The 26728-nt window shown below is 42.0% G+C and overlaps 1 protein-coding gene across 1 annotated transcript; it reads left to right on the top strand.

Moving 5' to 3' along the window:
- Positions 1 to 425: 425 nt before the first annotated feature.
- Positions 426 to 26728, top strand: cyb5r4 (cytochrome b5 reductase 4). Its single transcript, XM_079373270.1, has 16 exons — positions 426 to 577; positions 2017 to 2141; positions 3314 to 3467; positions 4616 to 4716; positions 6988 to 7072; positions 8797 to 8878; positions 8950 to 9007; positions 9170 to 9263; positions 12204 to 12236; positions 12309 to 12431; positions 12724 to 12864; positions 14223 to 14369; positions 19737 to 19887; positions 20353 to 20439; positions 20990 to 21151; positions 25945 to 26728. Exons 1-16 carry the CDS (start codon positions 478 to 480, stop codon positions 25997 to 25999), a joined length of 1698 nt encoding a protein of 565 aa, XP_079229396.1. The 5' UTR covers positions 426 to 477; the 3' UTR covers positions 26000 to 26728.

Below are 26728 nucleotides of genomic sequence, written 5' to 3'. Positions count from 1 at the left end.
AGGTAGCCATGTCTCTCTCTCTCTCTCTCAGGTAGCCATGTCTCTCTCTCTCTCTCTCTCTCTCTCAGGTAGCCATGTCTCTTTCTCTCTCTCTCTCTCTCTCTCTCTCTCTCTCTCAGGTAGCCATGTGTCTCTGTCTCTCTCTCTCTCTCTCTCTCTCTCTCTCTCTCTCAGGTAGCCATGTCTCTCTCTCTCTCTCTCTCTCTCTCTCAGGTAGCCATGTCTCTTTCTCTCTCTCTCTCTCTCTCAGGTAGCCATGTCTCTTTCTCTCTCTCTCTCTCTCTCTCTCTCTCTCTCTCTCTCTCTCAGGTAGCCATGTCTCTTTCTCTCTCTCTCTTTCTCTCTCTCTCTCTCTCTCAGGTAGCCATGTGTCTCTCTCTCTCTCTCTCTCTCTCTCTCAGGTAGCCATGTGGGTCATGGATAAGCCTTCTCGTTACCTGTAAACAAACATGCAGAGTGACATCACACCTTCTCACCATGTCATATGAAAGCTGGAGAGAGGAACAGGAGGACGACTTCAGTCAGAGTCGACCTAATGCTGGACACAAAGTCTCATCTTTTTTCACTTTATCTACAGGTGAGTTTAATTACAGGTGAGTTTAATTACAGGTGAGTTTAACTGCAGGTGAGTTTAATTACAGGTGAGTTTAATTACAGGTGAGTTTAATTACAGGTGAGTTTAACTGCAGGTGAGTTTAATTACAGGTGAGTTTAACTGCAGGTGAGTTTAATTACAGGTGAGTTTACCTGCAGGTGAGTTTAATTACAGGTGAGTTTAATTACAGGTGAGTTTAACTGCAGGTGAGTTTAATTACAGGTGAGTTTAACTGCAGGTGAGTTTAATTACAGGTGAGTTTAATTACAGGTGAGTTTAACTGCAGGTGAGTTTAATTACAGGTGAGTTTAACTGCAGGTGAGTTTAATTACAGGTGAGTTTAATTACAGGTGAGTTTAATTACAGGTGAGTTTAATTACAGGTGAGTTTAACTGCAGGTGAGTTTAATTACAGGTGAGTTTAATTACAGGTGAGTTTAATTACAGGTGAGTTTAATTACAGGTGAGTTTAACTGCAGGTGAGTTTAATTACAGGTGAGTTTAACTGCAGGTGAGTTTAATTACAGGTGAGTTTACCTGCAGGTGAGTTTAATTACAGGTGAGTTTAATAACAGGTGAGTTTAATTACAGGTGAGTTTAATTACAGGTGAGTTTAATTACAGGTGAGTTTAACTGCAGGTGAGTTTAACTGCAGGTGAGTTTAATTACAGGTGAGTTTAATTACAGGTGAGTTTAACTGCAGGTGAGTTTAACTGCAGGTGAGTTTAATTACAGGTGAGTTTAACTGCAGGTGAGTTTAACTGCAGGTGAGTTTAATTACAGGTGAGTTTACCTGCAGGTGAGTTTAATTACAGGTGAGTTTAATTACAGGTGAGTTTACCTGCAGGTGAGTTTAATTACAGGTGAGTTCGGTCATTTGTTGTGTCCTTTATTCCTGTATTGATCCCCAGTGGAAGAAAAGCACGAGTACAAATAAAATATAAATGAGAATAACATTTAAATAAAGCTGCTGTTACAGTCTGCGTTTAACGTAACAGAGCAGCGGGTCGTTGCTATGGAAACGAATCTACGTCGTGTAATGATGACATAGTTTGTATACGTTGGCGTCAGAGGCGGCGACATTAAGCACATAACGGAAGTTAGCTTCATAGACTGTTAGCTCTGATCAATGAGCTCTTTTATAGTTTTAATAACTCAGACTAAAGTTCATGTGACGATATTAAACGTGTTTATAGTTTTACTAACTCAGACTAACGTTCATGTGAGGATATTGAACGTGTTTATAATGCATTAGTCCTGCTAGCCGAGCCTAGCCTAGCCTAGCCTAGCCGTTAGCGCAGTAAGGGAGATGTGTCTGAACCAGGAAGGACCTGATCACCCAGACGGATTCAACACCTGTTCCTAGACCCTGGTCCTAGTCCTGTTCACCTGTGATTTAACTCACCTCTCGTTGGTTCAAAGGTCTTTTCAGAAACCTGGACTGCCTTCGAATTCTGTACAACATGTTGAACATCCCGACCCAGGCGTTCCCGGGTCCGGGTTCCCAGCAGCGGGTCTCTCCGTCCGGACAGTCCGGGAGGAGCAAGGTGAGACATGACCCTGGTCCTAGTCCTAGTCAGAGACTGTAGTAGAGACATGACCCTGGTCCTAGTCAGAGACTACAGTAGAGACCTGTCCCTGGTCCTAGTCAGAGACTACAGTAGAGACTTGACCCTGGTCCTAGTCAGAGACTACAGTAGAGACGTGTCCCTGGTCCTAGTCAGAGACTACAGTAGAGACATGACCCTGGTCCTAGTCAGAGACTACAGTAGAGACGTGTCCCTGGTCCTAGTCAGAGACTACAGTAGAGACATGACCCTGGTCCTAGTCAGAGACTATAGTAGGGACATGACCCTGATCTAAAGTCCTAGTCAGAGACTACAGTAGAGACGTGTCCCTGGTCCTAGTCAGAGACTACAGTAGAGACGTGTCCCTGGTCCTAGTCAGAGACTACAGTAGAGACGTGTCCCATGTCCTAGTCAGAGACTACAGTAGAGACGTGTCCCATGTCCTAGTCAGAGACTACAGTAGAGACGTGTCCCTGGTCCTAGTCAGAGACTACAGTAGAGACGTGTCCCTGGTCCTAGTCAGAGACTACAGTAGAGACGTGTCCCTGGTCCTAGTCAGAGACTACAGTAGAGACGTGTCCCTGGTCCTAGTCAGAGACTACAGTAGAGACGTGTCCCTGGTCCTAGTCAGAGACTACAGTAGAGACGTGTCCCATGTCCTAGTCAGAGACTACAGTAGAGACGTGTCCCTGGTCCTAGTCAGAGACTACAGTAGAGACGTGTCCCTGGTCCTAGTCAGAGACTACAGTAGAGACGTGTCCCTGGTCCTAGTCCTTGTCCCTTGATATGACAGTAGACAGAGGGGGGAATGACGTGGAGCTACAGGTCAGACTCCTGTCATTATGTCAAATGTTAGATGACTTCAAAAACTGGTGACTTCATACCATATATGGTAAACCAGTGACTTCACACCATATATGGTAAACCAGTGACTTCACACCATATATGGTAAACCAGTGACTTCATACCATATATGGTAAACCAGTGACTTCATACCATATATGGTAAACCAGTGACTTCATACCATATATGGTAAACCAGTGACTTCATACCATATATGGTAAACTTGTGATATCCTCCTGTTAAGTCACATCGTGGATTTAATCCATCATCATGTTGTTATCTAAGTTGAACCCTTTCAACATCATCAGGTGGCCTTGAAGCCCGGACACAGTCTTATGGACTGGATTCGCTTCACCAAGAGTGGAAAGGACCTCACAGGGCTGAGAGGACGACTGATTGAAGTCACACAGGACGAGCTGCAGAAACACAACACAAGAGATGACTGCTGGACCTGCATACGAGGTGAGTCTACCTGACAGGTGGGGACGGCGAGTGCCCGACCGTCGCGATGAAGAAGGAGGCTGACCCTGTAGGCGAAGCTAATGATCTGAATTCCAAACGAAAGAAGAGATAGGGACCCAAAGGAGAAATCCTTCCAGCATATTATCCCATCTGTCCTTTAAGAAGAACATTTGTCTTATTGATCCTCACAATTCTGTTCTGATGTACATACCTGACATGCACTAACGGAGCGATGTCAGAGTTAGGTAGCTGGCACTTCTGAGCTGGGGGGGGGGGGGGGGGGGGAGAGATTCTTTGCCATGTGACACCATGTGAAGTGAACGGTCACCTCTCCAGCTAGCATACCAGTTTCCAGATTTGGTCTACTCTGGAGCCTGAACCTGCCGTCCCGTCTTCAGATAACACTTGTTATTGCCGTTATACAAATATTGATTGATCTGACGTGAGCTCAGAATGGAGCCGCTGCTCCTTCATCTGTCTGGCCATCATTGTTAGCTCACAGTGAAATTACATCATTGCATTTGCAGTTGGTAGTGTCATGAAGGGTTCAGACGAGAGGGCTGTCACAAAAGGGTTTATTTGGTTTGAATAATAATGAGCACAGAAGAAAACACACATGAAATGTTGTTGCTGAAAGACAAACTAAAATAATATCAGAATAATTAAAACAGGACTGTTCAACTTAGAATTTCTTTTAAAAGGAAATAAAGTACTTAAGCTAAATTAAAGTAGACTAAATAACTTAAAAACAGTAATGAGGAAAAAGAACACCTTACCAGCTCTGAACTGCCATGTGAAGATCCAAACGTGAGTGATGAGGAGCGCCATCTTAAACAAGCCGTGAACAGGTGAATGCAATTGAACTAATCAGTGACAGAGTGCAACCACATGCAATCAGGGAGGAGGGAGACACCAGGAAGTGTTCTGAAGTGAGGTGCAGTAAATAAAGAAAGAGAGGAAACCTGTGGGGAACTAGTGATCTTTGCTACAGATAGAGTAAGTTATTGATTACATGATGATTATAATTCAATATACTTTCTAAAATGCAGTATAATATCATTATTGAGAGTCACAGCTTGGTTCTGTTTATTACAGCAGGGGGGCACTGGTTTGATAAAAGCCTAAAAGTGTAATTTTTCTCTGTTTAGGGATGGTCTACAATGTGACCCCCTACATGGACTACCACCCTGGAGGAGAAGAGGAGCTGATGAAGGCGGCAGGGAGAGATGGAACAGAACTTTTTGACCAGGTATGAAACTGTTCCCTACCCTAACCCTAAAGTGACAATAACATGCTCTTATGGGACAAGAAGAGTTTTATACAGTCATTGATGAAAATATTGGCACCCCTGGAATTTTTCCAGAAAAGACACCATTTCTCCCAGAAATTGTGGCAATTACCAATGTTTTTGGTATAAATGTATTTATTACCTTAATGTATGTTGGAAAAAGACAAAAAGCAGAAGAAAAGCCACAATTGACACAGTTTTAAACAAAACTCAAAAAAAGGGCCAGACAAAAGTGTTGGCACCCTTAACTGAATATTTGGTTGAACACCCTTTGGAAGAAATAAACCAATCGCTTCCTATAACCATCAACAAGCTTCTTTCACCTGTCAGGTGGAATTTTGGACCACCGCTCCAGGTCTCTCAGATTTGAGGGTTCAGGTCATAGGTGTTGAATGGGATTTTGATCCTGACTCATTTATGACCACTTCAGAACTCTCCAGCGCTTTGTCTCCAACCATTTCTTGGTGCTATTTGAGGTATGTTTTGGGTCATTATCCTGCTGGAACACCCGTGACCTCTGACACTAGGCCCTACAGTGCGGCCCAAGATGTTTTGATAGTCTCCAGATTTCATGATTCTTTGCACACTGTCAAGGCAGCCAGAGACATGATGGAACCTCCACCATGTTTGACTGTTAGCACTGTGTTCTTTTCCTCATTCTGTTTTCTGTAAACAGTAGATGTGCTTTTCCAAAAAGCTCTTCCTTAGTCTCGTCTCTCCACAAAACATTCTTCCTGAAGGATTGAGGCTTACTCAGGTCCATGTTTGCAAACTCCAGTCTGGCTTTTTTATGTCTCTTAGTCAGCAGCGGGGTTCTCCTCGGTCTCCTGCTTTATCATTGAGATAACGACGTCTGGTCCGAGCTGACACTTCTGCACCCTGAGTCTGCAGGACACCTTGGCACATCGTGCCATGGGGGATAAACATCTGGATTTTATTACAGTAGACAAAGGAACCTCCGATCTCTGGAGATGTCCTTGTAACCTTCAGTTCTTCTAAAGTCCTCAGACAGCTCGGTGACACGTCTGCACACGACTCAGAGGTTGAGTCAACTTTAAGACATTCTAACTGGCATCAGGTGGGATTTCTATATTGCCAGCACCTGTTACCTGTCACAGCTGAGATTAAACGAGCATCACCTGCTTCAAATAAAATGTTTTACCCAAACTTTTAAAATGGTGCCAACAATTTTGTTCAGCCCATTTTTTCAGTTTAAAAAAAGTCAATTTTGTCTTTTTTCTTCTGCTTTTCTGCTTTTTACAATTTACATCATGGAAATAAATACATACCACAAACCTGGATCAGAACCAGACTCATGATGAGCAGGTAACCTGGATCAGAACCAGACTCATGATGAGCAGGTAACCTGGATCAGAACCAGACTCATGATGAGCAGGTAACCTGGATCAGAACCAGACTCATGATGAACAGGTAACCTGGATCAGAACCAGACTCATGATGAACAGACAGAGACCCGGATCAGAACCAGACTCATGTAGAACAGACAGAAACCTAGAACAGAACCAGACTCATGATGAACAGACAGAAACCTAGAACAGAACCAGACTCATGATGAACAGACAGAGACCTGGATCAGAACCAGACTCATGATGAACAGACAGAGACCCGGATCAGAACCAGACTCATGATGAACAGACAGAGACCCGGATCAGAACCAGACTCATGATGAACAGACAGAGACCCGGATCAGAACCAGACTCATGATGAACAGACAGAAACCTGGATCAGAACCATCATGATGAACAGACAGAGACCTGGATCAGAACCATCATGATGAACAGACAGAAACCTGGATCAGAACCATCATGATGAACAGACAGAAACCTGGATCAGAACCATCATGATGAACAGAATAGTTTTAAATGATAGAATAATAATTACATGAATTTATTCACGATAATACAATAATATAACAGTATGAAAACTATTCCAAGTTTAAGGTGACTCAGTGGTTTATTCATGTATGGAGCCTATAGAACTCTAAGTGGGCGGCCCAGGTTCTAATCCAACCTGTGGCTCTTTTCCTGCAAGTCAATCGTTGAGGTCCAAAAAGCCTCAAATATATCTTAAAAGAAAACAAAGAGTTAAGTGTTCTGGTGTCTGGAGATAACATTTGTGATGTATTGGTGCTATACAAATAAAGATTGATTGATTGAGACTTGAAGAGATAACAAATAGAAAGTTGATGAGGTTTGATGGTTTGTGTCTCAGGTCCATCGCTGGGTGAACTATGAGTCCATGTTAAAAGAGTGCCTGGTGGGCAGGATGGCGATTAAAGTCCCCACAGCTGTTCAAGGTAAACACACACATAACATACCAGGGCTTAGTACTACCAAGCCAGGTCCACATGCCCATGGTCTGTTTGGGGAGTCTGGCTTCACTAACCCTGACAGAAGAGATAGTGATTAACAGTCAACCTGATGACCCACACTCATCACAGTCTGCTGTCGGCAGACCATCATATCTGAAAACTCTATATTCACAAAAACTACAAACTAAACTATTTTAATATGTTTAAGACAAACAGGTTCCCAAAGACTAAAGTGATGCAGCTGCAGCAACAAATGCAGGAAGGACAAACGGGCAATGAAAATACAAATACAAACTACAGCTTCTTCTGTTTTCTTGCCATTGTTAGTTCACCTTGTACCTGAGCACAAGAACTCGTGTTTGTTCTCTGAACTGAATGTGTTGCTCTGACTCTTTAAAGTGGAGAGGAGAAGCAGCTCTGACCATCACAAGCAGAGCGGCATGAGACACTGAACAGTGGTATGAAGATATCATTCAAAGGCAGAAGAAGTTCTTCTTTATTCAAGATCTTCAAAACACAACTCAAATGTTTCTGTCTCTGTTTGTTGATATCAGTGAAAAATAATCATTAACTTTGACTCTCACCACTTTAATCCCTGATAAACACCTATTTTTAAAATGTACTCAAAGGGTCATTTTTGGTGAGTGTTTAAAATCTAACAGTTTAATTAACCTCATTCAATGACTGTTATTGCAAGACGTCTGTTTCGTGCTGAAATAAGTTTAGTGGGGATCCAGTATTTATAATGCCAATAAGTAAACTAGCCCTGCACCTCTCTGTATTCTTGCAGGCACTTAAACAACATTAGTTGTCAAAGCATAAGTACTGAGAGGGTGGAGATGCTCTGCAGGGACAGCGTCCAGCTGCTCTTACTGGAATCAGACTAAGATAATATTAGATAATTGGTTTCTGTTTTTAGGCACAAAATAGGAAGTTATTCCTCCTGTTAGCTAAGATGAGGGGAACTCTGTGTAACTCTCTCAGATCAAGAGCTCTGTCACAAGGGTGACCTGGCCAAGAGGGCAGCAGCAAGTAAAACAGTTTACAGACAATAAGTTAAGAAAAAAACAACAATTATAATGAGCAGATCAGTTTACAGATAAAGTACAGAGTCGTGATGACAGGTTACAATTCAGACACACAGACATGTCCGACTGTCTCGTGTTTTTTGTCCTTTAGATAGATAGATACTTTATTGATCCCGAGGGATCAATAATCCCGAGGGAGCCTAACCCTAACCCAAAGGCTTCAGGTGAGAGAAAGTTCCAGGTAGAGGCAGCAGCAAAACTGAACGCTCTTTTCCCGAGCTCAGTGCGGACACGAGGAACAGACAGTTTTAAAACGTCACAGGAACACAAGGCGTGTTGGCTTCTGGTTCTTTCAAGGTGTTCACATAAATATGAAGGCATCAAACCAAGAAGAGCTTTATAAAGAAGACCTGCACACCTTTAAAGATGGCCAATCAGATGTCATGTTCAGGTCACAGTGATGAGTAAGGCATCTACAACCTGTCACAAATCAGTGATACACCGTATCCAATGATTGTAAACATTTAGCAGAGGCGTCCATGTACAGCACATCGCCATAATCTAACAAAGGAAGAAAGGTAAACAAAACAAGTCAGGGTTATGGTTAGCATTAACCCCTGAGTAAACCTAAGCAGAGTTTTAATTTTAGTCATAGTGTCCAATTCGTTTTCTGTTCTGTAGCCATCATCCCTGTTCAACCACCAACCAGCCTTGCTCCGCCCACCTCAGTGGCTCCTCCCCCGGACAAAGACTCTCGGCCTCGGTATGACCCACACACTTTATCATAATATAACATAATTTAAATAATTTAATGCCTGTCTGTTATTTTTGCAGGTACGATTGGTTCCAAACTGATGTTACTGTTCATCTGGTGGTTTACGTTAAAAGAAAGGTAATCCTCATTGTGATCAGTGCTGACGTAATGAGCCCAACTAATCTCCAGTCTTGTTCATATTAAGCCCGACTTATTCTCAAATCTTGTTCTGACATGTTCATCAGTCATCAAAGCTTTGAGGCCTGAAGCACTCAGTTTCTCTTATTGTTTTTCTGTCAGATCCCCAGCTCAGGCTGCACCAGTGTCGACCTCAAGGCCAGCGTTCTACGACTAGAAGTGCTGATCGGGAAAATGTCCTACATGATACATTTACGTGGGTGGATATACAACTTTTCTGCTTTTAATTTCACATGTTGCTTATAGACAGAGAGCCGGGTTTTCTTTGAAAAAGTCAGAAATCTGCTCAAAATGATCATTTAAATGTCAACTCCTCTGACATTTAAACATCTGGGGATTAAAACCTGTAAAAACAAGAAGATGGACAAAACAGCTTCACTGAAACTTCACTGTTTCTGAGATACACTGTCCAGGCCTCATTCATATTTTGTTTTCAATGCAGATGAAGTTTGTTTGCACACAGAGGAAACATCCAGTTAAAAAATTAACCAAGGACATGAACATGAATATGAATAGACATGCAGTTCCTCAAGCGTCTACTTGAGAATGTCTGACATAAAAATGTTAGTTTTAAGTAGGTGCCGATAGGGGGTCCGGTCCCCAACGCCACTAGACCACCTCACCTCCCCACTTAGACTTAGACTTAGACTTAGACTGAACTTTATTGATCCTTTTGGGATGACTCCCTCAGGAAATTTAGGTTCCAGCAGCATATACAATAAAAATAAAATAAAAATGTAGCAGGTAACAAAAGGTAACAATATAAAGAATAATATAGCATAAATAATAGAACACTCTTCCGTTGGAAAAAAAAAAAACAACTTGTCCCCTGTTTAACCCCACAACACTCATCATCGGCGACAGTGTCACCAGGAACATCCGCTTTTTTTTAACGCCACCACACAATGCTTCCCCAGAGCCACTGTCAACATCATTCTCTGCTGCGTTCTGCCCCGTCTTCCATTCACCGCACATCAGCACCAACGACACAGCTAGACCCCAGTTGGAGCAGCTCAAAAAAGATTTTAAAGAACTCTTTACATACCTGAAAGACATATTTCCGCGGTGACGTGCGATTCTCCAGACCCTTTGGTTTAAACAAATGGTTCTGGCACACTTCAGCGCTCAACATGGATTTTAGCGAATATTTTAACCTGTTCTGGAACCAACCAGCATTTTTCCAGCACGATGGTCTCCATCTGAGCAGAATGGGCGGCTCTGTTTTAGCAGGTAACATTCACCACGCCGTCCAATCGACTCCCCCCCCCCAAACTAGAAATTAACCCTAACAAGAGACATTTAAACACAGAACTAATAACAGAACACAAACTCTTGTGAGTGCACGTCCAGTGTCAACATTAAAATGGCTGTCCTAAACATGCGCTCATAAATGACTTCATGTTAGATAACAATCTCGACTGCCTTCTTCTGATAGAGACGTGACTTGGCACTGATGCCAAATGTCAATTCCTTATTTTCCATCAGGGATGGAAAGAGAGGAGGAACCATGTCCATTTTTAAAAACAAATTTAGCTCAACTCAAGTGGCTTTTAATAGTTTAACCTTATATGAATACCACGCTTTTGTTTTTTTGCAGCCCTCCCATCCTCTCTTTAACTGTATTCAGACCATCCCATCACTAGAGCATTTTTATTTTCGAATTCTCTTAACTTTTATCAATAATCCACACCAAGTACAACAGAATTTTACACACTGGTGATTTTAATCTACACATAGAGAACTGCTCGGACTCAATGTCCAAAGAATTTTTAAACCTCCGACACTGTCTTGATTTTAAACAACACACCACACAGCCGACTCACAGCAGAGTTCAAACCCTGGACCTTGTTATTTCTCATGGCCTGACCCTCAGTGTGTCCTCTGTTGTTGACCTGGCTGTGTCTGATCACTTCTGTGTGTTTTTTAATGTCACCAGTTTTAACCAGCCCTGGTCTGAACGGTGAGGAAACGCTACATAACTTCCGAGGTGGCTGAAAATTTTAGAGATTTTACAGAGCACTCCTGCTGAGGTCCTACCTGCTGCATGTGATAATCTAATCTTTGCTTAAGAGAAATGCCAAATAGTATGTTACTCATGGCATATTTCTAAAAGCAAGGCGTTGCAATCATTCTACATCGTGGATGGTAGATGGTACCCTTGATAGAACTATAGCAGATAAGGGGAGTCCCTATTTGTTTCTAGCTATTTGTATGTTGAACATATTGTCTTTGGATCCTTATACGCTCCTCATGCATCTCAAGCCTACTTTATCCCACAGCTTCTCTGAGGTATAGAAACTTTCTCCTCTTCATTCATACTTTTTGGAGAAGATTTTAATAGTGTGCCTAACCTTAATATTGATCTCCTGCCCCCTTTTCTTTCCAAAAAAGTGAGAGATCCCCCCAGCAGACACTGGCGTCTAAACCCTTAGGGTAGCAATAACTAATAATCAGTTTGTAGAGCATACAGAGTGGCAGCAATCTATGTTTGAAAATAAGACTCCAGATATAAGCCCCTCTATCTTACTGCTCAAGCATCAATGTGAAAAGCCTTTTGAATATTGTACAGTTCCCTTCTCAGCAGAAACAGAAGGTGCTGGATGTCTCATGAGACGCTAAAAAGGCTTTCGACAGGGTTGAGTGGAGTTACTTGTTTGATGCGCTGGGGCTTTTATTATATTTTCTTTCATGTTTTAGTATTGTGTGTTGAAGCATGTAAATTCTTTGTCTCTGTCTCTCTCTCTCTCTCTCTCTACCTCTTTTTTTTATTCTTCACTATACAAATAAACATGTTAACCACCTGGTTCAAAAAACTTTATCTACAGATCTTTTCTTTATTAGTAAACTTTGAAGGCGTGTTTTTTTTTTTTTTAAGTAAAGGCTTATTACAGTAAAGGCTTATTACCTGACCAACAGGTGGGCAGCTGTTGGTCAGGAGGTTTAAACCCGGCCTCAGCTCCACCTCTAAAATCAATTAGGGTCCGCATTTCCGACAAGGCAACTGCCATCATTGGGATTCCTGTACATGTTTATTATGATATACAGTATGTCTTTATCTATGGTAGTGACACCATCATGTGCTTTGTTTGACAATAAGATGACCATGATGAGTGTGTGTGTGATCTTTGTCTTTCAGGTTTGGCTGATGAAGTGGACGGTGACGTTTCGGGTAAGATGCTATCTCCAGTGAAAGTCTAGAGAATCCTCTATTGTTTTTCATGTTTTCACACATTTCTTTCAGTCCACACTTCATTCTCGGTGGGAAAAATCCAGGTCACCATAAGAAAACAGACTAAAGGAAAATGGACAAGTCTCGGTCAACCACTTGAATTTCACAACACATTTCTACGTAAAAAAGACAGAGGTGAGATCCAAGGTTATTTAGAGGTTGTCTTTATTTTTTACACCTTTTAAAGTTACAGGGACAATGCACATTCCTATTGTGTTTGTGATATGCCAGTTAATCCTGTCCAGGTGAGAGACAGAGCAGTTATCCTGAAAACTCAGCATATGTAGGACACTTAAAAACCCAAGACATAATGTACATTAAACCAGACAGTAATTGTTTCACACCTTTTTGTTGCTTAGCTTAAGTGGTATGCATAATCTACACATGTCCAACAATGAGTCTACATCAATAGTCGTTCTGTTTCCAGCTATGTTCTATCGGGGTTATGTGTTGGTGTCAAAGACTGAGGTGAACCACAACACCCATGTGTTTCGATTAAAACCTCCTCGTGGGACAGTCCTGCATGTACCAGTGGGACAACATGTCTACCTCAAGGCAAACATCCAAGGTAAGAAACAGTCAGTGCTGTCCTCTGTGCTCAAACAAAAACATCTTTTACTTTTTTAAAATACTGAAGAATTAACTCGGTACGGAGCTGAGAGAGGGAACCTTATTTAGTGGCTATCTGCAAATTCTTCTTAAGTCGCTGAGGGTGTTTATTGTACGCCAAAACAGCAAGGCGTCACTAAGCCACAACACCAGGGCGTCATTATGAAGTTTAAAATAAGATATAGATAGATAGATAGATAGATAGATAGATACTTTGTTGATCCCGAGGGGAATTCAAGGCATCCAGTAGCAGTGTACAGACAGGCAGGACGCAAGACATTAGTTACAATACACACCCGCTGTCCCCCCTCCCCTCTCTATACAATAATCCCCCAAACAAGATTTAGCAGCCCCTATGTGACTAAGAATAAACATAATTACAGGTTAAACCTGTGCAGTTAGCATTAGCATTAGACTTAAACTTATATAGTATAATGTACATAACCTGTGCTGTTAGCATTAGCATTAGACTTAAAACTTATATAGCATAATGTACATGACCTGTGCAGTTAGCATTAGCATTAGACTTAAACTTATATAGTATAATGTACATAACCTGTGCTGTTAGCATTAGCATTAGACTTAAAACTTATATAGCATAATGTACATAACCTGTGCTGTTAGCATTAGCATTAGACTTAAAACTTATATAGCATAATGTACATAACCTGTGAAGGAGAGAAAAACATGTGCTGGTTAAAAGAGACCTGTAAACAGTTAAAGAGCCTTAGAAACAAAGTGCTGACCTTCTAGAAACTAGTTCCATGTGCATGTACAGAGGTGTTTGAGGTAGTGCCAGAGGTGTGAGTACAGTCATTAAACAGTCAATGCAGGGATGCAGACTGGACCATTAAAGTGCTCAGCAACATAAAGGAGCAGTGATTAGCATTAAGTGTCCAAAACAATAAGGTGAAACCAGGAGTGGTTAGGGTGATTGTCATTAAAGTACCCAACTATTGAGGAGCAGATTAACATTAAGTGTTGAAGACAATAGAGTGAGACATGACCTAATTAGGATGATCATGCCAACCATGACAGATGTAGCATAACACAACAGTAGGATGAAACCAGACAGGGACGGAGCTACTGAATGTGCGGCCACTCACGTCGGCGCATGGGTGAGAAAAACCGGAGAATGACATTTTCTTTAACTCAGCTAACGTTTCCAAACTTTGTCGCCATGAATTCTAGTTAATGTAATGAGTCATCTTACAGTTTGTGGCAGGGATTGTTTGCCTCATGACTCCGACAGATACATACCGACTTTTGCTGTCCAGTTAATTCAAAATTCTAACTTCCGAATATTTCTGTTTTCAGACACTGAGGTAGTGAGGCCGTACACCCCAGTGGATCAGAGTCTGTCAGCATTGTCCAACAACTCCTCACAGGACTCAGACCTTTACCTCATGATCAAAGTTTACCCCAAAGGGGCGCTAACGCCATACCTCGATGGCCTGAACATCGGTAAGTACTCTCCAGTGTGTAATGTAAGTTTACCCTGAAGCAGTGCGAATGTCAAACTTTATTGAAGCCATTCAGGTGAGCAGGAACCTTGACTCTTGAGTTATATAATTATACCCCATGGAGTGGAAATCCCCATTACTGATCATTGGCGCATAGGATGAATTTTCATTTCATTTAGTGTTAGGGCTTTAGAGATACAATGAGGAGCGCAGACGTATTATAATAATAATAATAACAGGGTAAATTAATCACAGTGACAGTCTGGAGGAATAATAATAATGATAATAACAGGGTAAATTAATCACAGTGACAGTCTGGAGGAATAATAATAATAATAATAACAGGGTAAATTAATCACAGTGACAGTCTGGAGGAATAATAATAATGATAATAACAGGGTAAATTAATCACAGTGACAGTCTGGAGGAATAAACTGTTCTTATGACTGGTTGTTTTGGCGCACAGTGATCTGTAACCCTAACCCTGCTGGAGGGGAGGAGCTTGAACAGTTTGAGTCCAGGGTCTAAGGGGTTCGTAGTGATGCTATCTACCTGTTTCCTGATCCTGGACCGGTATAAGTCCCGGATGGGGAGGAGGGCAGTCCTGATTGTCTGTGAAACAGACACAGTATCTATAATATCAATAGAAGTACATAAGTAGAGTTCCAGTTATAAGGACAGGTATAGTGACAGGTAAACAGATCTGAAGGAAGCGCAGAGAGACTGCAGCTTGGCCTTGGAGCTCATCAGGGGGATTTCATGTACATCATTTAAAAAGATCACTCCTGTTACATTACTTTATTCTCTCTGTCTCTCAACTTAACAGTGTGATGAGGTAACATCATTGTAGAGCAGTGTTCTTGTAGCTCATGTTGCAGCACTGTGGAAACTCTCATACATAGATAGATAGATAGATACTTTATTGATCCCGAGGGAAATTCAGGGCATCCAGTAGCAGTATACAGACAGGCAGGACACAAGACATTGGTTACAATACACACCCGCTGTCCCCCCTCCCCTCTCTATACAATAATCCTCCAAACAAGATTTAGCAGCCCCTATGTGACTAAGAGTAAAGGTTAAACCTGTGCAGTTAGCATTGGCATTAAAACTTATATAGCATAATGTACATAACCTGTGAGGAGAGAAAAACATGTGCTGGTTAAAAGAGACCTGTAAACAGTTAAAGAGCCTTAGAAACAAAGTGCTGACCTTCTAGAAACTAGTTACATGTGCATGTACAGAGGTGTTTGAGGTAGTGCCAGAGGTGTGAGTACAGTCATTAAACAGTCAATGCAGGGATGCAAATTGGGCTCAGCAACATAAAGGAGCAGTGATTAGCATTAAGTGTCCAAAACAATAAGGTGAAACCAGGAGTGATTAGGGTGATTATCATTAAAGTACCCAACTATTGAGGAGCAGATTAGCATTAAGTGTTGAAGACAATAGAGTGAAACTTGACCTAGTTAGGGTGATCATGTCAACCATTACAGATGTAGCATAACAATACAGTGGGATGAAACCAGACATGATTAGAGTGATTATCATTAAAGTGACCTGTGCTCAGTGAGGTGACTATCAATATGCATTAAAGTGTCCAACTGGGGGCTGACTCTGAGGTCAGCAGTGCAGATGAGGAGTGAGAAAAAAGTGAAAAAAGAGTCCAGGATTCACCGTGTGCTTCTTCCCTGCCGTGACAGTGAAGTGTTGTACAGTCTTATGGCCAATAGGGGGACAAAAGAGTTCTTGAGTCTTTCCGTGGAGCACGACTGTGACAGCAGTCTGTCGCTGAACATGCTCCTCTGCCCGGTGAAGGTGCTGTGCAGAGGGTGGTGTGTGTTGTCCATGATGGAGAGCATTTTGTCCAGAGACCTCCTCTCTACCACTGTCACCAGTGAGTCCAGCTCTGTGCCCACCACAGAGCCGGCCCTCCTCACCAGTCTGTCCAGGCGTGCTGCGTCCCTCTTCTTGCAGCTTCCTCCCCAGCACACCACGGCGTAGAAGAGGACGCTGGACACCACAGACTGGTAGAACATCTGCAGCAGCTTTTTGCAGATGTTGAAGGACCCCAGCCTTCTCAGGAAGTACAGACGGCTCTGTCCCTTCCTGCAGGTAGTGTCCATGTTAGGCGACCAGTCCAGCTTGTCATCCAGCTGCAGCCCCAGGTACCCGTAGGTCCTGACCACCTCCACATCGACCCCCCCGATGGAAACAGGTTCTAGATGTGGTTTGTTCATTCGGAAGTCCACCGCCATCTCTTTGGTCTTGGAGGTGTTTAACTGCAGATGGTTGGCACTGCACCACGTCACAAAGTCCTCGATCAGGCTCCTGTACTCCTCCTCCTGTCCATCCCTGACACAAGCAACTATCGCAGTGTCGTCCGAGTATTTCTGCATGTGGCAGAGCTCAGAGTTATACTGGAAGTCCGAGGTGTACAGGGTGAACAGGACAGGGGAGAGCACAGTCCCCTGTGGTGCTCCGGTGCTGCTGACCACAGTGTCAGATGTGCAGTCCTTCAGTCTGACGTACTGTGGTCTCTCTGTGAGGTAGTCCGTGATCCACCTCACCAGGTACGAGTCCACCCTCATCTCGGTCAGCTTGTCTCTCAGTAGGAGGGGATGGATGGTGTCGAAGGCGCTTGAGAAATCAAAGAACATGATTCTCATCACGCTGCTCCCTTTGTCCAGATGAGAGTAAGCCCTGTGTAGAAGATAGAGGATGGCATCGTCCACGCCCACCTTTGCCTGGTATGCAAACTGCAGGGGATCCTGTGGAGTTGGACCTGGGGTCTGAGGTGTTGGAGCAGCAGCCGTTCAAAGGTCTTCATAACGTGGGATGTCAGAGCGATTGGTCTGAAGTCGCCTGGCTCACTGGGGTTTTTCTTCTTGGGGACCGGGGTGAGGCACGAGGTCTTCCAGAGTACAGGAACCTTCCCAAGCCGCAGGCTCATGTTGAAGACGTGCTGAAGTGGCTCCCCCAGCTCAGCAGAGCAGGCCTTTAGCATCCTGGGACACACCTTGTCCGGGCCTGCTGCCTTCCTGGGGCGGAGTCTCTTCAGCTCCTTGCTCACCTGGTCTCTGGTGATGGTGGGGGGGAGGGGGGATGGATTGTCTCTGGAGGTTGTGTCTGTCCTAGTGGAGGTGTTGGGGGGAGTGAGAGGGGGGGAGGTGTGGGGGGGGGTTAGAGGGGGGGAGGGGGTGTGTAGAGGGGTGCTGGGGGGACAGGCACTGGCTGCAGCGACGGGGCTGTCGAACCTGTTAAAAAACAAGTTGAGCTGGTTTGCTCTCTCAGGGTCCCCGTCTTCTGCGTTGTTGTTTTTCTTCCTGCAGCCTGTGATGGTCTTCATGCCCTCCCAGACCTCCCTCATGTTGTTCTGCTGCAGCTTCTGCTCTACCTTCCTTCTGTACTCCTCCTTTGCCTCTCGGAGTCTGACCTTGAGTTCCCCCTGCACACGCTTCAGCTCTGCCTGGTCTCCCTCCTTGAATGCCCTTTTCTTCCTGTTAAGGATCTCCTTGACATCGCTGGTGATCCAGGGCTTGTTATTCGGGAAGCAGCGCACAGTTTTATTGGGAACCACAACGTCCATACAGAAGTTCATGTAGTCAGTTGTGCAGTGTGTGACCCCCTCAATGTCATCACCATGGGTCTCTTGCAGGGCACTCCAGTCAGTGGTCTCAAAACAGTCTCTGAGGGCCTCCTCTGCCTCGGGAGACCACTTTCTGAAGGTGCGTGTTGTTACCGGTTGTCTCTGGATCTTAGTCTTGTACTGTGGCTTGAGTAGGACCAGGTTGTGGTCGGACTTACCCAGAGGTGGTAACGGGGTGGCGGTGTAGGCGTCCTTCACGTTTGCATACAGGAGGTCTATTGTCCTGTTCTTCCTGGTGGGACAGCTTACAAACTGGTGAAAGTCCGGTAGTGTGGAGTTCAATGTAACGTGGTTAAAGTCCCCTGAGATGGCGATGAAAGCATCCGGGTGCAGCGTTTGTAATCTTGAGGTGGTCGCGTGGATGACGTCACACGCAGTTTCGGCGTGTGCCCGGGGAGGAACGTAAACAGCAACCACGATCGCGTGAGAAAACTCTCTCGGCATGTAGTAAGGACGGAGACCCACCGCCAGCAGCTCGATGTCTTTGCTGCACGTTGCCTCCTTCACAGTAACATGTGCATGGTGGCACCATCTGTTGTTAATAAACAGCGCGAGTCCTCCTCCTTTCCGTTTGCCGCTGCGTTTCGTGTCTCTGTCCGCTCTCACTGTAGTGAAGCCCGGTAGATCCACGTTAGCGTCTGGGGTGTTTTGAGTCAGCCAGGTTTCTGTGAGGCACATTAAACTGCACTCTCTAAATGTCCGGTTGTTCCTCACGAGAGCAGCCAGCTCGTCTGTCTTGTTGGTTAGACAGTTTACGTTCCCCATAACTATCACCGGAACCGAGGGCTTGTACTTGTATAGTGTATGTACAGACCTCTGTACATACACCCAGCACACACAGCACACATGCTTCTCTCTCCTCACAGGTTAGGTACACCATGCTATATAAGTTTTAAATCTAATGCTAATGCCAACTGCACAGGTTTAACCTTTACTCTTTACTCTTAGGCTGCTAAATCTTGTTTGGGGGATTATTGTATAGAGAGGGGAGGGGGGACAGCGGGTGTGTATTGCATTGTAACCGATGTTTTGTACTGTAATCAATGTCTTGTGTCCTGCCTGTCTGTATACTGCTACTGGATGCCCTGAATTTCCCTCGGGATCAATAAAGTATCTATCTATCTATCTATCTATCTATCTATCTATCTATCTATCTATCTATCTATCTATCTATCTATCTATCTATCTATCTATCTATCTATCTATCTATCTATCTATCTATCTATCTATCTATCTATCTATCTATCTATCTATCTACTTCCATCGCTTAGCCGCTAGCTTAGCCCTTAGCTTAGCCCCAGCTCGACAGCCTCTATACCGCCGCTTCAGCTCCTCAGGTATCGGGTGAACGATGCCGGCTTGTCCCACTGTCCGGAGCGAGAGCAGCGTCTCCCTTGAATAAGAAAGTTTTCCGCTGCTATTTCCACAAAAACACGAAAAAGTATCCATAGGATACATAAAGTTATACACTGAAAGTGTACTATAAAAACTATAAAAATAGAAGTTGGCACAGAGCCACAACAAACGAATAACATATCAAGACGAGTACGACAGGGATGGAGCTACTGGATGTGCGGCCACTCGCGTCGGCGCACAGGTGAGGTCAAATCAATGTTGGTTTTTCGGAGCACAGTGAATGGCTGCTTTTGGTTTCAAGATCTGTGCAACCTTTTTCAGTTTCATTTGATGTTTAGTCTTAATGAATCTGTTCTTACTCTCCAGGTGACCATTTATTTGTCAGTGGTCCTGAGGGAACCTTCAGTCTCCGCCCCCTCCGTGATGTCACACACCTGTACCTATTAGCAGCAGGCACAGGGTTCACGCCTATGGCTCGTCTCATCCGATTGGCCTTGCATGACTTTGACTCAATCAGGTGGGAACAGTTAACAGCCCTCTATCAGATCAGGAGGCTTGATTGTAAGCTCACCTCCCTCTGACCAATCCAAATCAAGAGGGGGTAAGACTTCCATGATTAACTTTGTCAAGATGAACCTGTAACGGCAGCTGCTCCCAACACATAATTCTATCACACTTTCCTTTGTGAAATCTCCGAGTGTCAAACTGTGCTTTAACCTGCCATCTCCATGAATCTTCAGAATGTGGAACATCTGCATATTTCTCAATGATCCATAAAAGTCATACATCAGTAAGATAAACCTGAACCATCCTTTTACTAAAAGTGTTTTTAAAATCTCTTGTTTCACCTCAGTCAGATCTCATAATTTAATATAGACATGATGAGAGAGGAGAAAAGTTTAAGCAAGTTTAATCACTTCTGCTCTGCAGAGACTGTGATCAAACAGGTGAGCCTTTGAATCCTGTGTATTTGTGTCCTCAGACAAACCAAGCTGCTGTTTTTTAACCATGGAGAGGACGACATCCTGTGGCGCTGTGAACTCAATGAACTGTCTGCTAATGATGAAAGGTACTGAAGAATAGTTGCTTAGTGCTAACCCTGTGTAACTGTGACACACTCCCTCTATGTGTTGGCTGCTATAACTGGGTCAGTGAGTCCAAGTTAGGGAAGCAGTGTGTTCCAGCATAGCAAAGGACAGAGAGGAAACAAACCACCTTCTGTTGGGGACACAGAAGAGTCCCAAATTTTAAGGGATGAAGATGGAGCTTGCAGTTTTAAGTTTTTTTTCCATCCAAAGCCATAGTGTATGTTCAGTAAGCCCTAAATGTCTGCAATGATAGATAGATAGATAGATAGATAGATAGATACTTTATTGATCCCGAGGGAAATTCAGGCTATGATCAATACAGCAGCAATGTGTCCAATTTAAGCATTATGTTAAGAATTCAGTTTTATCCCTTTTTTTCTTTGGTCCAGTTTGATCCGAGTTGGTTCAGTAATCTTGTGTTTTTTTCTTACATGTGTGCTTTGTCTGTGAGTGTTTGTGTGTTCTTTAAATGTGTGTGTGTTCTTTACTTGTGTGTGTGTGTGTGTGTGTGTGTGTGTGTGTCTGTGTCAGGTTTCAGGTGGAGTACGTCCTCTCGGAGCCCTCGGACAGCTGGACCGGTAGGCGTGGTCGGGTGGATGAGTCCTTGCTGAAGGATTTCCTGATCAGGCCGGATAGCTCTAAAGTGTTTGTGTGTGTGTGTGGCCCCACCACCTTCACAGAGCTCACACTCAGGTGTGTATATTAGAAATCTGATGCACTGTTGAGCTTTGAGTGAGTTCGGAGTTAAATGAGGCTTTGATAGCTAACACTGGCTGCAGTAACATGTGCAGAATCTCATTGAAATCATCCCGATGTCACTGTTTACATGGAGGCTAAATAACCTGATGATGCTGTGTGTGTTCATGCATCAGCATTTAATTAGAATCAAACCCGTGTGACGTGTGCAGACTGCTCCTACCGGTCATATCTGCAGGAAACTAATACTAATACTAATCACTAATAAACTCTGTTTTACACCCTGAACATGGAAGATATATTTAAAAATAATGTCAACTTTGTTATAAACGCACCTTTCAGACATTTGAAGCATTTTAACTTTTTAACTTGTTATAGTTCCTGTTCTCAAGGTTGTGTCTAAACCTGATCCTATTGGTTAGATTATTGAATGAAACATTAATGATCCACTGTAAACACATTAAATGTGAATGAGATGCTGCTTCTTTAAGATCAGGCTGTATTAGTTCTGTATTAGTAATTAACTCTACATTATCCTTAGTCTCAGCTGATGGTAAACATGTTGTTTAGGCAGACGTAGCAGAGTCAGTTTGAATGTTAGCGCGACAGCGTTGATATCACATGAATAAACAGTTTACAATGAATCTGTTGATATCAGAGATGTTTCTGTAGCTCGCTGGGAAAGACGCCAACTATCCAAAGTGGACTCTTTTTTACCACAATGTAATATTTGTATAAAACAAGGTTGGATGAAATCATATGAAAGGCTTTAATACATAAAACACAAATATGATCCAGATGAGACCGGAGAGAGAGAGAGTCCTCATGGATCCAGAGAGTCCTCATGGATCCAGAGAGTCCTCATGGATCCAGAGACTCAACTTTATAAAGACTCAGAGATCAGTGATGACGCTCTGATCACAGACTGTAAGCAGCCCAGTCAGGCAGACCCCATCAGGTCCAGTGTTTACATGGATCCTGGTCCCAACAACCATCGGCATAAAGCCCCCCTCTCCATCGGAATTACATTTCTTTCGGAGTGAGCCTGATCGGATCAGTCTGTTCTGATTGACATGTTTACATGCTGTGTTTTTATTCGGATTATTTGTGTCCATGTAATCGTAGCCAGTGTGTTCAATTTAGTCTCAGAAAAGTTTTTCACACATTTATTTTCTGATCATTTCATTTCCAACTCCCTCTGAAGTTCAAGTGCTTTTCATTTTTTAATTTACACGTGAAATTATTTAGTCTTTTGAATATGCCTTACTCATTTCCCAGAGAGTTAAATAAGATAGCGTGTGTATTATTAATTGTATAAAATATCCTAAAATAATATAATAGGGTAATAGGGCTATTCCCCTCATGAAGGAGCTAAAGGACGATGAGACTACGATCTGAGATTAAGATATTTCCAATCAAGTAAGAAGTGATGTGATTTAGTTTTAACCTGGGAACAAAGAAATAATCTATACTTGAGCTGCTGCTATGAACATTTGAGGAAAAGGAGAATTCTTTCTCTCCTGGATGTGTGATCCTCCATACTCTCAGATATCCCAACTCTTCACACAACACTATAACTGCCCTGGCCCCTGTGGAGGGAGGTCGTAGGTCAGCAGTAAGTTCGTCTACTTAAAGGGATACTTCATCCATTTACATGAAGCTATGTATCAATAGAAACATGGTAGTAGTGTTGAATGGTCTTGAGAGAGAAAAATGTGTTTTTCTTTGCCTGGAAGTTTTCTTCATGTGATGTAATATGACGCTTTTTGCATCACATGAAGAAAACTTCACGACCATTCAACACTACGACCATGTTTCTAATGATACACAGCTTCATGTAAATGGGTGAAGTATCCCTTTAAGGGGTCTAGAAGACGGTTAAAGTCCCCTCCTATTTTTGACTGTTCACATTAGACCTCTGCAAACTCAATAAATGCCTCCTTGAGCTCCTCTGTTGGATGATTAAGAGGGTAATACATATTCATTGACTATATAACAGCCCTTTTAAAATTCCTATATTCTTCCTTTTCTTGTTTTAGATGCACTTTAGTTTGTTTCACGTGTCTTGTGCATGTTTAGTCACATCTATGTGCAAAGTCTGCAGAAACGTGCCTTCTGTTAGCAGTAGCATTAGCTAGCCCCCCTCTTTGAAAATGTATGTTGTGACATCACAAGATAATGATGTCACTGATCCAAGCCCATTGGCTCTTTGAGGCAAGCATAAGCTCACCTAGGACTGACTGTAGCATTACCAATATGGTAAAGGGGCAGGACATATCCAAGAACAAAGCCAAATGACTGACCAATTACAAGAGAGCAAATCGATCGACCGACCGACCGACCGACCAATCAGATCAGACTTGGCACATGTGGGGACCCTTTTTCTTTTTTGTCTTTGTGGATGATTGAAAGCGTAAAAAAATGCAGACAGAGGCTTCGATAGCCTGCATGGAGCGGCAGTACATGAAAATGAGCGATCATGGACATACTTAATAAACAAATAAGATAACGAACCCCAAAAGGGCAGAATATGGGAGCTTTCAAATAGGATATCGTTATCCTCTACCTTGAACGGCAGTGACTTGTCGATCAGTCCAGACCTGTCCATTCTCGTAGTTTGAGATGTTCTTTGAGATGAGTTTCCTGCAACAGTGCAAATGTTATCTGTTCCCTTTTCCAAAATGTTGATATCTTTTTTTTTTATTGGGTGATTACTCCCCGCACATTCCAGGAACCAAACTTACTGTCCGCTCCTGCCATCTGTACAGTTCACTTATTGTGCTATAATTTGTGTGTTGTTGATGTCTCTCTCATTTGACACTTCATCCATTATCATAGATGATGATAACAATAATGATAATATATTACATTTAATGTAAGTGAAACCATGGCCATCCCAGTAAGAACTATATACAACTGTCTTTAGTCAGTCCTGAAAGTGTCAAACCGAAACAAACAAAACCCTGACCAAGAAACCTACAGAGAGTTAAGCCTGGTTCACACGGCAGGATAATTGTGCCGATTTTGGCCCCGATTCTCCCCTTCCGATAATCTTAAAGACGGCCAAAGAAACATAGTTGTAGAGATCCAGCATTTGTAAATAAAAATAGAAAGGAATAATTCAAATTTGTAAAAACAATAGCTAGGCATATAGGATGATAATCACTACAGTGGTGCTCTCAGCCGCCTTCCGTTTATTGAGTGCTTGTCACTACATGAGGAAAGAGTATATTTTCAAAGATAAAGAAGTTAATGTTTTAATATAACATAAGAACCTTTCAATACTGGTGGAAAAAAATGCAGGATGGTAGTGGGCATTTATTTGTTGTGTGAGTGAGACCTCAATTCTGTTTATGGCAATATCCAAGCTATCTTATAAACATAGAACCCAGATATGGTTTTATATATATATAGATGTATATATATGTGTGTATATATATATATATATATGTATATATATATATATATATATACATATATATATATATAGATGTATATATATAGATGTATATGTGTGTGTATATATATATATATATGTGTATGTGTATATATATATATATATGTATATATATATATATATATATACATATATATATATATATATAGATGTATATATATAGATGTATATGTGTGTGTATATATATATATATATGTGTATGTGTATATATATATATATGTATATATATGTGTATGTGTATATATATATATATATGTATATATATATATAGATGTATATATATAGATGTATATGTGTGTGTATATATATATATATATGTGTATGTGTATATATATATATATATGTATATATATGTGTATGTGTATATATATATATATGTATATATATATATATAGATGTATATGTGTGTGTATATATATATATATATATATATATGTGTATGTGTATATATATATATATATATATATATGTATATGTGTGTGTGTATGCATGGATGCGTGTGTATATATATATATATACACACGCATCTATAAATAAGTTTACGGGGGTAAAAAATATCTCACTGCTGACTAATAGAGCATCACATCCTGATGATTAAAGATGACAGAGTTTTAAAAGATTACAGAAATTATCTCAGAGGTTTCTGATAAAACCTTTGCGTTGACTATGAGTAGGTAAATCATATTTAACAGGAAGTTTTTGATAAGGTTTGAACTTGGCTTGGACAGAGCTTCGGGCTCTGTTTGGTGCAGGATGCAAGTTGCTTCGTTACTGTTCTTGTGATGCCATAGCCCCATTATAAGCCCCGACATTTGCTATGTCAGGTTTGTAACTCAACTCAACTTTATTTGCCCCCGGAGGGCGATTTGTTGTGCAACAAGTCAGAACAATCACAGCAGACGACAGGGACAACAGGGACAGCAGTAAAAAAAAAAAAAAGGACAAAAGTACATAAACACAGTGACAATGCAAGAGGCAACAAATTCACTATTCATAGAGGAACAACCATCATTGATTGAGGCTTATAGCAGCTCACATTGAAATAAAAGTAAAGTGCAGAATGTAGCCTATTTGTTGTGCTTTTTTTACTCTAGTGCTCATTTCAACTTTTTATCAGAGATTATATTCAGTTAGTAGGTTGCACATAATACAAATGGTGTGTGACAGCGGTGTGAAACTGCCTAGTGAAATAAGACATTTGCCATGAAGTGATAGTAATGATTGTAAGGGGAGAGAGTTATTAAAGAATAATGCTCCAGCACAATTCACTTCTGCTGTGAAAATTTTGTGAAGTCCAAAATTGACAATCTTTCTCTTTCTGTCCATGTTTCAGGTTGTTGAAGCAGCACGGCTTTAGTGAAGAAGAACTGCATGCGTTCAAGGGCTAAAGACAACTTGGGATAAATTAATCAACCCTGCAAAGACTGTTATTGAAGAGTACTGCCTCCAAAGGAATCTACCCTTCAAAGACTGTGTGCTTAATAGTATTTCTGCTAAAGTAATCCACACTTTGAAGATTATGTTCTAAAGAGTACTGCCTTGATAAGTAACTTGTTCTGCAAAGAGTGTGTGTGTCTGAGAGTGTGTGAAATGGTCAGATGTAATTTACTGACCGGTTGGTGAGAAATTAGGTTTTATTTCTATGCACTGAGTATCTGATGATGCTCACAGCAGTTATAACATAAGCCAGTGTTTATTCATGGGCGGTTGGGAAATGAAACCAGCTAGGGTCCTGTCTTTTGAAGACGGTTTCAGTCTGCAGCACCCAAACTCTGCATAACCTCAGCTCTTTTATCATTTGATATGCGTTTGCACAGATACTGTCAACAACTTGAACCCGATAATCACACAATAACCCAGACACATTAAAGTCAGTGTAGTGTTGTGTGTGTTATCTCTGTCCAGGTCAATGTTGTCACACATTTTGAATAAGAAGCTAAGGCTGTCTGAGACAAAAACAACTTCAGTGGACAGACTTTGATCCAACATCCATTATTTTAAAACAATTTTCTTGGGTGATATATATTTTCTAGCTTTTTTTTTTTTTGTCAGAATCCGAATTACTCTTCAATGTACAATATGACTTTGTTAATAAAACATAGCTGATGCAACTTTTA

Source organism: Symphodus melops, assembly GCF_947650265.1.
Source record: "Symphodus melops genome assembly, contig: scaffold_67, whole genome shotgun sequence".
In the NCBI taxonomy this organism is placed as follows: domain Eukaryota; kingdom Metazoa; phylum Chordata; class Actinopteri; order Labriformes; family Labridae; genus Symphodus; species Symphodus melops.
This window is presented reverse-complemented; position numbering and strand designations above follow the sequence as displayed.